This window comes from Helianthus annuus, chromosome 12 (assembly GCF_002127325.2).
Source record: "Helianthus annuus cultivar XRQ/B chromosome 12, HanXRQr2.0-SUNRISE, whole genome shotgun sequence".
In the NCBI taxonomy this organism is placed as follows: Eukaryota; Viridiplantae; Streptophyta; class Magnoliopsida; order Asterales; family Asteraceae; genus Helianthus; species Helianthus annuus.
In genome coordinates this window covers 32,382,545-32,396,606 of record NC_035444.2, presented here as the reverse complement: position 1 = coordinate 32,396,606, position 14,062 = coordinate 32,382,545, and the positions used below count along the sequence as shown (strand labels likewise).

At 42.1% G+C, this 14,062-nt stretch overlaps 1 protein-coding gene and 1 non-coding gene across 2 annotated transcripts; one reads left to right on the top strand and one right to left on the bottom strand.

Moving 5' to 3' along the window:
* The first annotated feature begins 6,362 nt into the window (after positions 1–6,362).
* Positions 6,363–6,467, top strand: LOC118485304. Its single transcript, XR_004875608.1, has one exon. It is a non-coding gene; the product is annotated as a small nucleolar RNA R71 (small nucleolar RNA).
* An 860-nt stretch (positions 6,468–7,327) lies between these two features.
* Positions 7,328–8,038, bottom strand: LOC110892660 (vacuolar protein sorting-associated protein 27-like). The gene has a single exon (XM_022139810.1). It carries the CDS (start codon positions 8,036–8,038, stop codon positions 7,328–7,330), a length of 711 nt encoding a protein of 236 aa, XP_021995502.1.
* Positions 8,039–14,062: the final 6,024 nt, after the last annotated feature.

Sequence of the window (14,062 nt, the reverse complement as noted above, 5' to 3'; positions counted from 1 at the left end):
ACTACGGTGTCCATCTCGTCGATCCACGTCATGCAGTCGACGGCTCCTTTTTCCCCAGTGAAATCTCTGGGCTTGCAAGATACAAAGTATTTGTACGTACAGGATCTGCTGTACGTGTCACGTTTCAGCTCAATCTCCTGCTTCGGGACACTGCTGTGGTTGGAGGAATGATTATCATCCTCAACTTTCTTTGGCTCACTCTTTTTAGACGGCGGCTTACTATGAGCCCCAGAATGAGTCTTAGCCTTGACATGCGTCACTGAGCGGGTTCTACGCTGAGTACCACTAGATTCTCTGAACTGCCTATCCATAGCCTTGGCGACAGCATTATCAATCAGTGCTTGCAATTCTGCACCGGTAACGTGAATCTTTGCATTATCTGAGCGTTCCCCAGAATGACTGTTGGTTTCTTCCGATTTGGCCATCGTAGCTTTAAGCTACAATAAAGGACAAGGTCTTATTTAGAACCTAACAGTATTATCGTGCTAGACGATTTATTAACCATGGTATCAAAAACCTTAGCAGTTAATTTAATAATTTCATTCAGGCTCTTATTAGCAATCAAGGAATGAAAATATATATTTATTGGCACCATAGGCCTAGTCACAAGGACAATCACTAAATCATAAATTTAGATTTTTATAGGATTATAAATTGTATAATTAAACAAATAATCCTTTACTAGACAGAGAGTCATAAACCACAACTGTCATTATATAACATAGTTATAACCCGTAGGTATCAAGCCATTAATAGACTTGTGTACAGATAAAATCTGTAGATATTTTATTAAAAGGTGGGTCGTGTGATTCTACAGATCACGCTTAGCCCAGAAGGTTAACATGTTCTCAGATGTTAACAGGGAGTTGAATCTTTTCAACCAGGTTTTACCATCAGGGCCAGGCCTGTTAATAAGGCATTCAGGCTAGGTTATACCTTACTAAGATTCTTATAAAATGGCAAATCAAATAAAAATTGATATTTTCCATTATTTTAATATTATTCATGCATACAAATAAAATGATAAATTCAAATTAACCATTTAAATTTCCAATAAAATACCAGTACATAATTGCCCTAAACAGGACTTTGAAATAACATAACTAGCATGAATAACATGCCCGCGCAGGGGCTAAACAAGTACAACAATAACAAAATAAATAAAACAAACCCACGCAGGGGTTAACAGGATAACATACCCACACAGGGGTAGAGAAAGATAGATATACCCACGCAGGGGTAGAGTACTGGAATAAATGTCCACGCAGGGACATGAGTACATGAAATAATAATCGAAGGATTCAACGATCCTTCTTGCCCTTACCCTTGAGCAAATCGAATACCTTCTTAAACATGCCACTGGTGCGTCGGCGATCCTCTCGCATATTGTGCTGAAACTCGCGTCGCATGCTATCAATCCCCTGCAGGATCTCCTGAACCTGCGGCGGCGACATCATAGGCGCCGGTGGTGGTGGCTGGTAGTGCTGCGGCTGCGGCGGCTGGTAAGGCTGCGGCTGCGGTGGCTGTTGGTAACCCGGAGGGTAACCAAAAGTAGATGGGCCAGCAGCCCAAGGGTCTCCAAGTGGACCACTATGTGGAAGTGAGCTGTAGTTCACAGCTTGCCAATAAGGGTCTCCCGTGTAATCATAACCCTGAGGGAATACCTGCTCGAACGGGTTGAACTGAGCGGCACTAGCATAAGCCGGAATCGGCTCTCCAAAATTCTGCGGCTACAGAGGCGGGATCGGAACAGAAGTAACCTCCGATACTGGATGCTGAGACTCCCCTGTCTCAGACTCCCCGGGTAGAGACGTGTAGCGGCTGCTGCTAACACGTGGAGGGGTGCCTATGCGAATCCCTCCGCGCGTAGACATGCGCGCGTTCCTCCTTGGCCTCTGAGGCGGAGGAGGTAAGACTGGCGGCGGCGGTGGTGACGGAGTGATCACGTCACGCCACAGGGCCTCAGATAGGTCCTGCGGTAGAGGCGGCTGCTGCTGGAGCTGCTGCTGCTGCGTGTGGTGCTGTGAGTGCACCGGTGAACCATGGAGCGATTGGAGCATCGGAGTACCATGGAGTGATTGAAGCATAGGAGAGTTGTGGCTAGGGGTGAAGTACCAATCATGCTGCTTGAACCTCTCCTGGAAGCTGTCCACACCATTAAATGGTGATTCTGTGTATGGCGACCCATCCGATATCTCAATCGGGTGGTTTGGTGTACCTGATGGTGGGAGCGAAGGGTCCGTCTCCTCGTCCACGTCCATCCCGTGACCACCAGAAAAGTGGTCCTCCTGTCCAAGTGGGTTATGGCCCACTGGCTCCTCCACATAAGCATTAGGGTTATACAAACCCTGGTAGGCTGGCGCTGGATGCTGGTGCGGTGACTGGTGCAATGGTATGTATGATCCAAGCGAATCATGGGGCCCGTTCTCCGAATGGGGCCCAAACGAGTGGGGTAATGACGGAGAAGTGCTCGCGGAAACCGAATGCCTAGCAGGCTCGGCAATAGACCTCCAAAGGTCGTTGGCGGCTTTGTGGTGTGTAGCAGATGGGGCCCGCCTATGCGAGGGACCAGCCTCATGATCATGGGATGTAGGAAATCCTCCACGACCTCTCATCCTTGGCGGCATCCTGATCCTGTCAAAAATCAAACAAGTTGCACAACATATATATGAGACAATGTAAAAATTAAATAAAAATAAATTAAACGAAATGTTGAACATTTCCTAAGTTCTTTGTCTAGACTCGAAAATCGAGGAATGTGCAATTGTGTAACTGAGATTAAACACATTAGGATAGTGTTTAATTCACTCAGCGTTGGCTCTGATACCAACCTGTCACACCCCCAATTTCCACGTGTCACCGGTGGGCCCGGTGTGGGGTACAGTGACGTAGTTGGCATCGTCATTGACAATCAACACAATATAATAATGCACAGCGGAAGCAGAATAGAAACATTTCAACTTTTAAATAAAGTGTAATAATAATATCACAGTGGTTGAAATGGATCCACAGGCGGATCAATAAAATAAGATAAAATAATAGTTCAACAGATAAATGTCGTCCGAGTTTGCGAGACTATTGTGGACGCTCTTCTAGGAAACAGCCAGCCTATTTCCGTATAGTACCTGCACTTAATCTTTTGGAAAAATACGTCAGTTTACACTGGTAAATACAAATCGACCGACTCATTTTGAAAATGATTTAAAATTTATTTAAATGCACAAGGCACAAATATTTTTATTAACTTGGGATAATTATATAATATAAACTTGTGAACGATTTACATGCACTTATATCTCTGGTGGCCCGGGATCTACTGTCCGGGCTAGAGATTCAATTGACACACCACATCAAAGAGTTATACACGACGGGTGTACGCCTACACCCCGTGCTCTGGTCGTGGCCATCTCGTAAGATAATGCCAAGGATATCCGGGACATGGTCAACAACCCCCCAAAGCCTTTAAGTAAGACAAAACTGTTTAAACGAAATCACACAAGCTATTCAAGACTGAACACCCATAGGGAGCAGGACTTGTGCGCCCGATCAAGCGGTATTTTAAATACCGTACCCCAAGCCCGTATAGGGAAAATAAGTCAAAATGTATTTACCTGAGCAAATATAAGTCACAAACGATAAGTGGTGGTAGCTTTTACCGGGCTTCCTAATCTGGAACAAAGGTTTATAATTAACCTATTAGATTCCTAACGGCCTTTTATTTAAGCTTAAGCTTTGACCGGTTAGTTTTAGGAGTGATACGGTTTACGCACGATTAAGCGAAAGACCGGGTAGAATGTGATTTAGACCCGACAAGTTTGAATACTTGTACAATATGGGTATACTAAATACATTCTGGATTTTGAAGTAAAAACGATATTGGTTGACCCGTTTTGGTCAATTTACGCAAACTAGTTACGTAAACCGAACCGAACGCGAAAAGGGCGATACGGGTAGCCATAAGATTCAAATGCAAGTTCCCTGAATTAATATGCTTAGAATATGATATTATATCAGTAAGTTATGTCCTATATTGCCCGGGATAATTTTAAACTCAATTTATGCCTTAGAAGGGCATTTTGGTCATTTAAAAGATAATTAAAAGGGTAAAATTAGAAATCTGAGTTTCGGGTCTGGTTCATACAGTAAATATACTTAATATAACATATTATATCAGTGGGGTATGACCCATATATCAAATATATCATTTAAAACCAAACTATGCACCATAGGGGTAATTTAGTAATTTCACAAGTGCTAAAAACGCCAAAACTGGAAACCTGAGTTCAAAATATTATACTTACTGTTATTATATGAAAATATGTAATTTACATCAGTAGGTATAAGTCTTATGGGTTTAAAACAAGTACAACGCTTACTATGCGCTTAAAACGCTAAAAATACGATTTAAGGGCGTTTTCGGGTTTTCACAGTAAATCTGAGATTTTTTATATTTCCAGAATACTTAAAATAATTTATTCATCATATAAAATCAGTAGAAAAAGGTTTCGGGTCAAAAGGATGTGTAAAACTCATTTTATGGCGAAAACGGTCAAAACCGACATAAGCCGAAATGGCTAGGTGATCGAGGATCCGTTCAGCCAAAAATTAATTAAAAATCATCAAAATTCCCAGAATATTATATATAATCAGTTGGTAAAAAGTTTTGTACCAAGACGTGGCCAGAAACGGGTTTTACGCAAAAAGGACCGTTTATGTAAATTTATAATATAGTTTTACGCTAATGGCCATATCTCACAATCTGGACCACCAACTGATCCGAAACTTTCGGTGCAAGTTTATATAATAAAAATAAAGATTTCTATCCTTTCACTTTTCCAAAAATCCCGTTTTAAATCAAAAAGGGCAAAATAGTCCACTTTATGCATAAACCGGAAACAAGCATTCGAATAGGCTAAGCATAGACTCAATCAACGAAAATTCCAGAAAGTTTAACTAAAATAAAAGTAGTCAAAAATACTTTCCAATACAGATCTTGAACATGCATGTACGAATCCGAATCGATAGTCTACGAAATAATCGTTTTACAAGACTTTCGGTTCCGATTCGTGGCTATACTATAGATTGTCGAGTTGATGATGATTAAAACACATTCATATATATACTACAAGTTATTTTCAATGATCAATCAGGTTGCATGTCATCTATATCATTAATCATGTCATTTTTCGCAAAATCACTTCTGTTGACTTTTTAGAAATAGGTTTGACTCGACATTAAGCATGCATGTAGTGGGAATCAGTTAGTACCCTTTAGAGGGTTTGTTTCCCACATAAATACTAATCTATAACAAGTTTCAATTCGAGAAAATACTGAAAGAAATCCGTTTAATCAGAAAGTCAAAGGTTATGAACACCCAGTTTGACTTTTACTAATAATCACAACAAGAATGGATTAGAGAACGAATTGAATGCTTACAATGGTCCTATAGATGTTAAATGATCACTAGTAGTCGACCTTGATCTTCAGAAATGCTCCAGAAAGCCTGCTTGAAGTTCTTGAATGTTGAGAGCTTATGTTCTTCAAGTGCAAATGATCAAAATGAGATCAATTCTTGTTTTAAATCAGTATTTTCGAGGTTCCTGTAGTTGTAGGCATGCAAGGCATGCTATTGGGTCGATTGGAGGTGCAAGTGAGCTGGATTCCACTCAAAATCGGAGCCAAAACAGCCCAATTCGCGACTGTTGTCGCTGGGCGCTGGGTCGCGGCCCGCGTGGCACCTCAGGCGGGGCGCCTGGGGGTCAGCTGGTCAAACTTGGCTCATTTGTTGCACGTTTGGTCCTTGAACTTTAGATGCGATGGTTTGGCTACTTATCTTGATCCGTAAACCCCCAACCTTGGCTTTTAAGGACCTTAGGACTTTTACCAACATGGTAATGTCCTCGGATAACTTTGCGCTCAACCGAAAAGCCCTGAATTCGACGTTGACGCTTTTAGTCCCTTAAGTACGGTTTTGGCCATAACTTTCTCATACGTTGACGAAACTTCATGAAATTTTTACCACATATTCTAGTGAGTATATTTTAGCTATACAAAGCTTCGGGTCTGCCAAAAGTTCACTCAGAGGTATAAATTAAACATGTTGACACTTTTGGCCCCTATAGTTTACAATACTTCACTTTTGGGCAATTTCCGCGTCGTATGATCCATGAACCATCCGTTAAAGGTTATGAACATTATGTGGGGTTATCATAGAGTCTATTTATCCATTGTTGACACTTTGGACCCTTACGTTCCATAGTTTTCACTGTTTGTCACTTTTAGTCCCTCTAAAGTATGTTTTCACATAACGGAACCTTATGACACGTGTCAAGACATTATTGGACGAAATTTTTCGAGGTGTTACACATGATGAGGGCAATTCTATATCATCATGTTAAACCACTCGAATGCTTCATGAAACATTTCACCCGTTTGTTGTTGAAAACTTCTCAAACCTTTTCTAGCATCATTTGTCTTTTGAGCGGTATAAAATTCATCCAAAAAGATTTGTTGCATTTCTGCCCATGCATAAATAACCACCTCCACAACAATTTGGGCCTCCACGCATGCAAGTTCAAAGACCAATAGGTCCTATACGTCCAAGAATTCGTTTGGGTGTGCCAAGAAAACATCTTCGAGAACATGCTAGAGGTATTGAAGCACATTTTAGACCGGTGATTACTCATAATCCTTCACCGGTAGTTATTCCTCACAATGACCAAGGGAGGACGTTCAAAGTTCGAACCAATTCGTTACAAAGTTTGCCAAAATATAAGGGTCTAGTAACGGAGGAGCCTTATTTTCATTTGGAGGCTTATGATTCGATTCGTAACACTATTGGGGGACAAGGATTTTCGGCCGACGATGTCAAATTGGTGTTATTCCAATTTTCCTTAGAAGATAAGGCGAAAAAGTGGTTCTGTGTTAAACCACTCGAATGCTTCATGAAACATTTCACCCGTTTGTTGTTGAAAACTTCTCAAACCTTTTCTAGCATCACTTGTCTTTTGAGCGGTATAAAATTCATCCAAAAAGATTTGTTGCATTTCCGCCCATGTATAAATAGATGCCGAAGGTAATGTATAGAACCACTTTTTCGCCTTATCTTCTAAGAAAAATTGGAATAACACCAATTTGACATCGTCGGCCGAAAATCCTTGTCCCCCAATAGTGTTGCAAATCGAATCATAAGCCTCCAAATGAAAATAAGGCTCCTCCGTTACTAGACCCTTATATTTTGGCAAACTTTGTAACGAATTGGTTCGAACTTCGAACGTCCTCCCTTGGTTATTGTGAGGAATAACTACCGGTGAAGGATTATGAGTAATCACCGGTCTAAAATGTGCTTCAATACGTCTAGCATGTTCTCGAAGATGTCTTCTTGGCACACCAAACGAATTCTTGGACGTATAGGACCTATTAGTCTTTGAACTTGCATGCGTGGAGGCCCAAATTGTTGTGGAGGTGGTTGAAATCTCGGCCCCACATGAGGTTGTTGAACACGTCTTTGCACCGGTGGACCTTGTGGTAGCAATTGTTGAGGTATAATTTGTTGTTGAGGAATCCCACCAACACTTGACATCCTTTGATTTTGACTTTGAACATAGGCATACTCCCCTTGATCTCCATCACCCCCATACATGTATCCTTCTTCATCATAACCCACAAAGTCATCCTCAAACTCATCATCGAACCCATCTTGTATTACTCCCGAAGTATGTTGAGATTGCACTCTTGGTTGGAATGGAGTAGAATGGATAATGGATGGACCGGTTTGGTATAGGTTAGGTGGTGGTATTTGTGATGATGATGGTTGGCCGGATGTTGGGAAAAATGTTGAATAAGCTGGAACAGCGGATGATGTAGGGTTGTAACTGAAGGAGTATTCAAACTGTGTGTTCTCAGGTAAGGTAGTGTTGGTTGGATTGATTTCTGGTGTATATGCAGGAGTGGTAGTATTTGGTGATGGTTGTGTTGAAGATGGCATAAAGGGTGGTGTAGGTTCACCCGTAGTGGGTGGAGGTGGTGGTGGATTCATGTATCTGATTGGTGTAAATGGTGTAGTAGGTGTTGTTGGTGAACCGCTGATTCTGTTTTCTATTAGCAAAATTCTGTCTCTTCTCAAAGTTCGCTCAATTTCTGGATCAAATGCCAACGGTGATAGCTTGTGAGAGCTTCTAGTACGCATGCACCTGTAAATACCTGCACACTAACACACCCAGCGTAACCCAGAAAAATAACAAACTTATAAAAGATCAAAAATAACACACGTTGCGCACTACTCCCCGGCAACGGCGCCAAAATTTGACGTGATGTCGTGGTCACAATCAAATTTAATCCAATTACTACTAAATAGTTAGTGGCAAGTGGGTATCGAACACAGGGAGTTTGTGGAATATGTGTTATTTAAAGGTTTATCTAAGTTAACTAAAATTAAATTAATTGCTATGAAATTAAATTTCAAGAGTTGGTTTGATTGATTTGAGTTTAAAAACTAAGATTACTATTCTAATTGCAAAATGAAAGCTTTGGTTTGTAAACAATTTAGAGACGAATGACTATCTTCAGTTTCCGGTTTGCATTGACATTCATGCTATCATTCCACAAGAAAGAACTACATAGACATAGTTCATGTGTGATTACTTGTACTGATGAAAGGGAACTAAGTACTCAGATTCCTAGAAAGTGAGGTTGTTACCCGATGACCAATTAACCCTTACCCAAGCCTAATTCTACCCATGATATCTCGATTGCCAACGGCACCAAGAACGTTGATGTGTGTAAAATGCAACATATAAATTACATCAAATAAGGCATAAAACTAACCATTTTTAAGTACTAATGTTGGAAAAAGAGTGTTTTTGTCTTCCTTTTGTATGTTCAGGATGAAATGAGCTCAAATTTACAAAAGAAGCAAAAAGACAGCTAATTCTAACATAAATACAAGAAAAGGAATAAAAGTAGACTGCCCGAACCCTCAACGGCATCCTCCCAAGCAACGAAGAGAAAACAGAAGCCTGAACACGCCCCGTGCTCAGCCAGCACGGGGCCGTGCCCAAGAAGCAGCAGAAAAGACAAACCTGTAGAAGCTTCTATTGCCCACCACGGGGCCGTGTCCAGTGAGCACGGGGGCGTGGCGAAAGTACAACAGGCGCATTAATTGTAATTGCGAATTACAATTAATGAAGAGAGAGAGTGTCAGACGGGCACGGGGGCGTGTCCAGCGGACACGGGGTCGTGCTCAGCCTTCTGTTCAGCCTATAAATAGGAGTGCTTGGTTTCATTCCAACTCATCCCTTGGCACACCACCTCTCTCACACTTCATCCACCACCCACCACCACCATAACACCATCATCCACCACTATCATCCATTGTCCATCGTAGAGTGTGTGAGTCGTCTCGGGATCCAAGATTGATAGTAAGAGTTCTTGACAATCAAGGCCATGTTTGCCTAAGTCTCTTACATCACTTGGTGAAGACAAGTGTTTAGTATAATACTTTTTATTTTTAATCTTTTGCACTTTTTATTTGGTTTTGTATTAATGACTTTAATAACTAGTTGCTTATGTTGAAGGTGATCTTTCCTTATCGTTTGACCGTGGTGTATTGGCATTATTTTACTCTCTATATAAAATAAAAGATTTTCACCATTCATATCTCCACGGTCTATATGGAGGTATGTTGGCTACCTGGTCGGGGGTTAAGGGAACGGTTTGGTAAGGGTCTTGCCCTTGTTCAGCGTTTAGAGGTCCTGCAAGGGACCTGGGTCAAATTTAGTAGGATCTCCTTCAATGCCCATAGGTATTGGATGGCGGGGATCCAAACTCTTTGACCCCCTCATAAGTTAACTACTATTAATACTATAACCCGGCTATTTAGGACTGTATCCCTGCTGACTCAGACTACTTAGCCGAGAGTAACGTCACCGTCAAAAGCGGGGCCTACCACAATTTGCATTAATAACTTAATTCATTATCTTCCTGTAACAACCCGCACCTTCGTGCGTTGTTGCTACTCGATACACTCGTTACGCCTAGCACCGGAGATTCGGATCATAATGCAACTATATCAATTATATCGCTAAATCGAAGTATAATCGAATGATTACGCATATTCTATCATTAGTACAAACCTATTTTTGCATAACACTCACGATGATGTCGAGTAAAGGCCTAATCTACCCTTCTCGACGAGCGTGAGGTGTCAAAATGTAAGTAATCAACGCTAACGAGGGTTATCGGGTGAGTACTATGACTCTAACCGTCATGACGATGATGGCAATATAAGTAAGTGGTACCCCGATAATCATTGTGGCACATCACATCGAAGAACGCACTCAAAGGCACGCGTAACTCGATCACCGCACTGAGAATTGGATACATAAATACGTATATACGGCCCTTTTGTGATTAATTATAATAAATAATTTAATAATTATATAAATATATGAAAATATGGCTCAAACCGTCGAAATCGCACCAAAAACGGGATCAAAAGGCTTCCGAACGGATCAATTCGATCAGACTAGTCCAATTGGTCAGACCGGCCCAATCAGATAGGCCAGTCCGATCGGATGGGCCAGTCCGATCGGATGGACCAGCCGATCGGATGGACCAGCCGATCGACTGGGCCAGCCGATCGACTGGGCCAGCCGATCGACTGGGCCAGCCGATCGGCTGGGCCAGCCGATCCAGTCGCTGTTTTGCCTTCCTTTCTCCTTCCTTGCCTATAAATACCCCTCCATTCACTCCCAAACACTTGTGTTGCTGCTCCTAACCGACCAAGACGTTCCAGCCCTCAAATCTCTCGATTTCTTCCGATTCTTGTAAGTTTTCAACCCGAATCTTGTACTTTCTTGATCCAAATGCAATTCTCCATCTTTCTATCTTTCAAAATCTGAATTCCAACCGTGAAATCAACGGATTTGGGCTGTTCTAAGGTGATGTCACCATAAAGTTCTTCAAAGGTGATGTCATCCCATGAAGAACAACTCAGATTCGGATGATTTACATACGATTCTTCATGAATCTCAACCAAATCAATGTTTTTCTAATCAAAAGGCCACGGATTTGGGATGTTCGGATAGATTTCGTCACAAAGTTCTTATGAACTTCAAGTGTTGACCTCATATCATCAAGAACAACTCAGATCCAGGGCATTTCCTAAGTAAAAATCAAGGTTTTTACATCAGATCTAGTGATAAAATGATCGATTTCGAGTTAAACACGGAAAAACGACAAAAACGACCAGTTCCGACGAACGGGGTGATTCCCGGCCGATGAAACAGGTTGGAATTGACGGGATTTCAGTTGCTTAACACCTCATCGTAACGTCCTAACCCAAAACGCCGAAAAACGCTCGAAAAATCATCGAAAACAGCCGAACAGGATGGCCAATCGAGCAGCTAGTCGATCGAACAGCTAGTCGATCGAACAGCGAGTCGATCGAACAGCTGGTCGATCGAACAGCCGGTCGATCGAACAGCTGGTCGATCGAACAGCTGGTCGATCGAACAGCCGGTCGATCGAACAGCTGGTCGATCGAACAGCCGGTCGATCGAACAGCTGGTCGATCGAACAGCCGGTCGATCGAACAGCTGGTCGATCGAACAGCCGGTCGATCGAACAGCTGGTCGATCGAACAGCTGGTCGATCGAACAGCCGGTCGATCGAACAGCTGGTCGATCGAACAGCTGGTCGATCGAACAGCTGGTCGATCGAACAGCTGGTCGATCGAACAGCTGGTCGATCGATCAGGCTGTCCGATCGATCAGGCCCATTCGATCGATCATGCCATCCGACCAACCAAGCCCATCCGACCGACCAGGCCCACTCGATCGAGTGGCCTGTTCGACTGGGCCAGCCCAATTACAACTTTCAGCCCAATTTCACCATTTTGTCCGATTTCAACCCAATTTTTGCCGATTTCACGCAAATCGATACCGTTTAACGCATAGTAACCTATCACTCACGTAAATTATCTGAAATCAGGATATTCTCCGGCACCGGTTCCGCTAACCTAACCGAATACGCGCTGTGAGTATACTTGACCCTTTTTATCGAATTTTGGGTGTAACATACGTTCCATAAAAACCAAACTTATCAAACGAATGATTTAATTGGACTATTTATCACCTGCGAATAACTGTTGGCATAGATATACGTGATGCTAGTACATGTATGCTAGGACTTATACTCGTGACGTCCCACCAAGACTAGTATAGTACTATTTCGCCCGACGGGGTCTAGTTATGCCATCAAGAGTCGAGCATCGAGGACTTAGCTGGTAGTATCAGTTTTGTGAGTATATATGTTGTGTATTACGTTTATGCATGTGGAAATTCGCAGCACTTTTAATCTATCATGCTACACATATCAAACCTGTATACTCGCCAATACTTTTGTATTGACAAAGTTTTAACGTATGTTGCAGGTCTAGCCGAAGTTTACATCAAATCAAGCTAGGAAGTCTAGAAACTCATCTAAAATCTAGGTTGTCGGATTTGAATTGTTCGAGAGGACAAGAAATCTGTGATGACTTACGTGATTGTATTGTTTGTTAGTATGGGATGACAAATGTAATAAATATTATCGCAATATAGTTGTTATGGATTCTCTTGAGCAATCTGATTCGCCTAGTGCCGCGCCCCGTTGATTCCGCCATCGGTTGGGGTGTGACACTTCCAATAATCCAACCCTTTAGGATTGTATCCTTGCTGACTCAAACTACTGGGTTGAGGGTAACGTCGCCTTCAAAAGAGGGGCCTACTACAATAACTAAGATAATCTCTTAAACAAGTGCAAAAGTGCGAAAATAATCAAAGGTTATACTAATACACGAGTCGGATCCAAGTGATTCATCTTGTCTATCTGTTTTTATTTTATTTTTATTTTTCAGCATTTAGTTAGTTTTTATTTTCTTAGTTTAAAAACATTTTTCTAACTTTTTGATTTGATTAGACGTTGAGGATAAACCGGTACTAAAAGCTCTTGTGTCCTTGGACGACCTCGGTATCTTACCAACACTATACTACGTCCACGATGGGTGCACTTGCCCATATGTGTGTTTAGTGTTAGTGAATATCGTGTTTTATAAATTTAAAACTTGGCTAAAGGTGTAAAAAAGGGCTTAATTATATATCTAAATTATATACACACCGACACACATCAAGTTTTTGGCGCCGCTGCCGGGGACACAAGGATTTTAAGAAAGTTAGGAATCAACGGCCCCATCATATTTTTATTTTTCTTTTTAATTTTTTAGATTTTTTTTAGTTTTTCTGCTTCTGCAGAGCTCAGCACGGGCCGTGCCTGGTCGGAGACGGGCCGTGCCCAGCATCGTTACTGGCAGTTTTTAGTTTTCCAAGTTACAGAAGGCTGAGCACGGGGCCGTGTCGGTGCAACACGGGGCCGTGTCCAACTTCCAGTAACTGGGATCTGGAAAACAATCACTGTAACTCCGACCACGGGCCGTGTTCGCTGAACACGGGGCCGTGGTGAACCTTCTGACCAGCATTCTTTTCTGCTTTTATTGCAGGACTTGGAACCTGACACCAATCTTACATAGTGTATGAGCTCCAGTTCTAATAAGGACATAAAAGAACCTCTAGAAGAACCCGAACGCTTTCTCAGAAAAAGATTAAAAGCTAAAAACCAAGAGAAGGTTTCGGGTGATCCACCTCCAATGGCGGACCAACGTACCCTCATGGATTATCTACGACCCACCGTAGGTAACCTAGGCGCCGCTATCAATGCTTCGAATGTTGAAGCTAATAACTTCGAACTTTGGCCGCATCTGATACAAATGCTCCAAAACTCCGCAACCTTCCATGGGCTTGCGGACGAGGATCCTCATCTACATATTACTAATTTCTTAGAAATATGTGATACCTTTCGGATCAACGGAGCATTAAATGACGCCATCCGCCTCCGAATGTTTCCTTTCTCACTAAAAGACCGAGCAAAAGCTTGGCTCAACGCCCTCCCAGTTGGATCGGTAAACACCTGGGATGAACTAGCCCAAAAATTTCTATATAAGTATTTCCCTCCCGCTAAAACGGCT

Coding starts and splice junctions, on each gene's coding strand:
- LOC110892660 (XM_022139810.1), bottom strand. CDS start 8,038: ATGAATCCACCACCACCTCCACCCACTACGGGTGAACCTACACCACCC.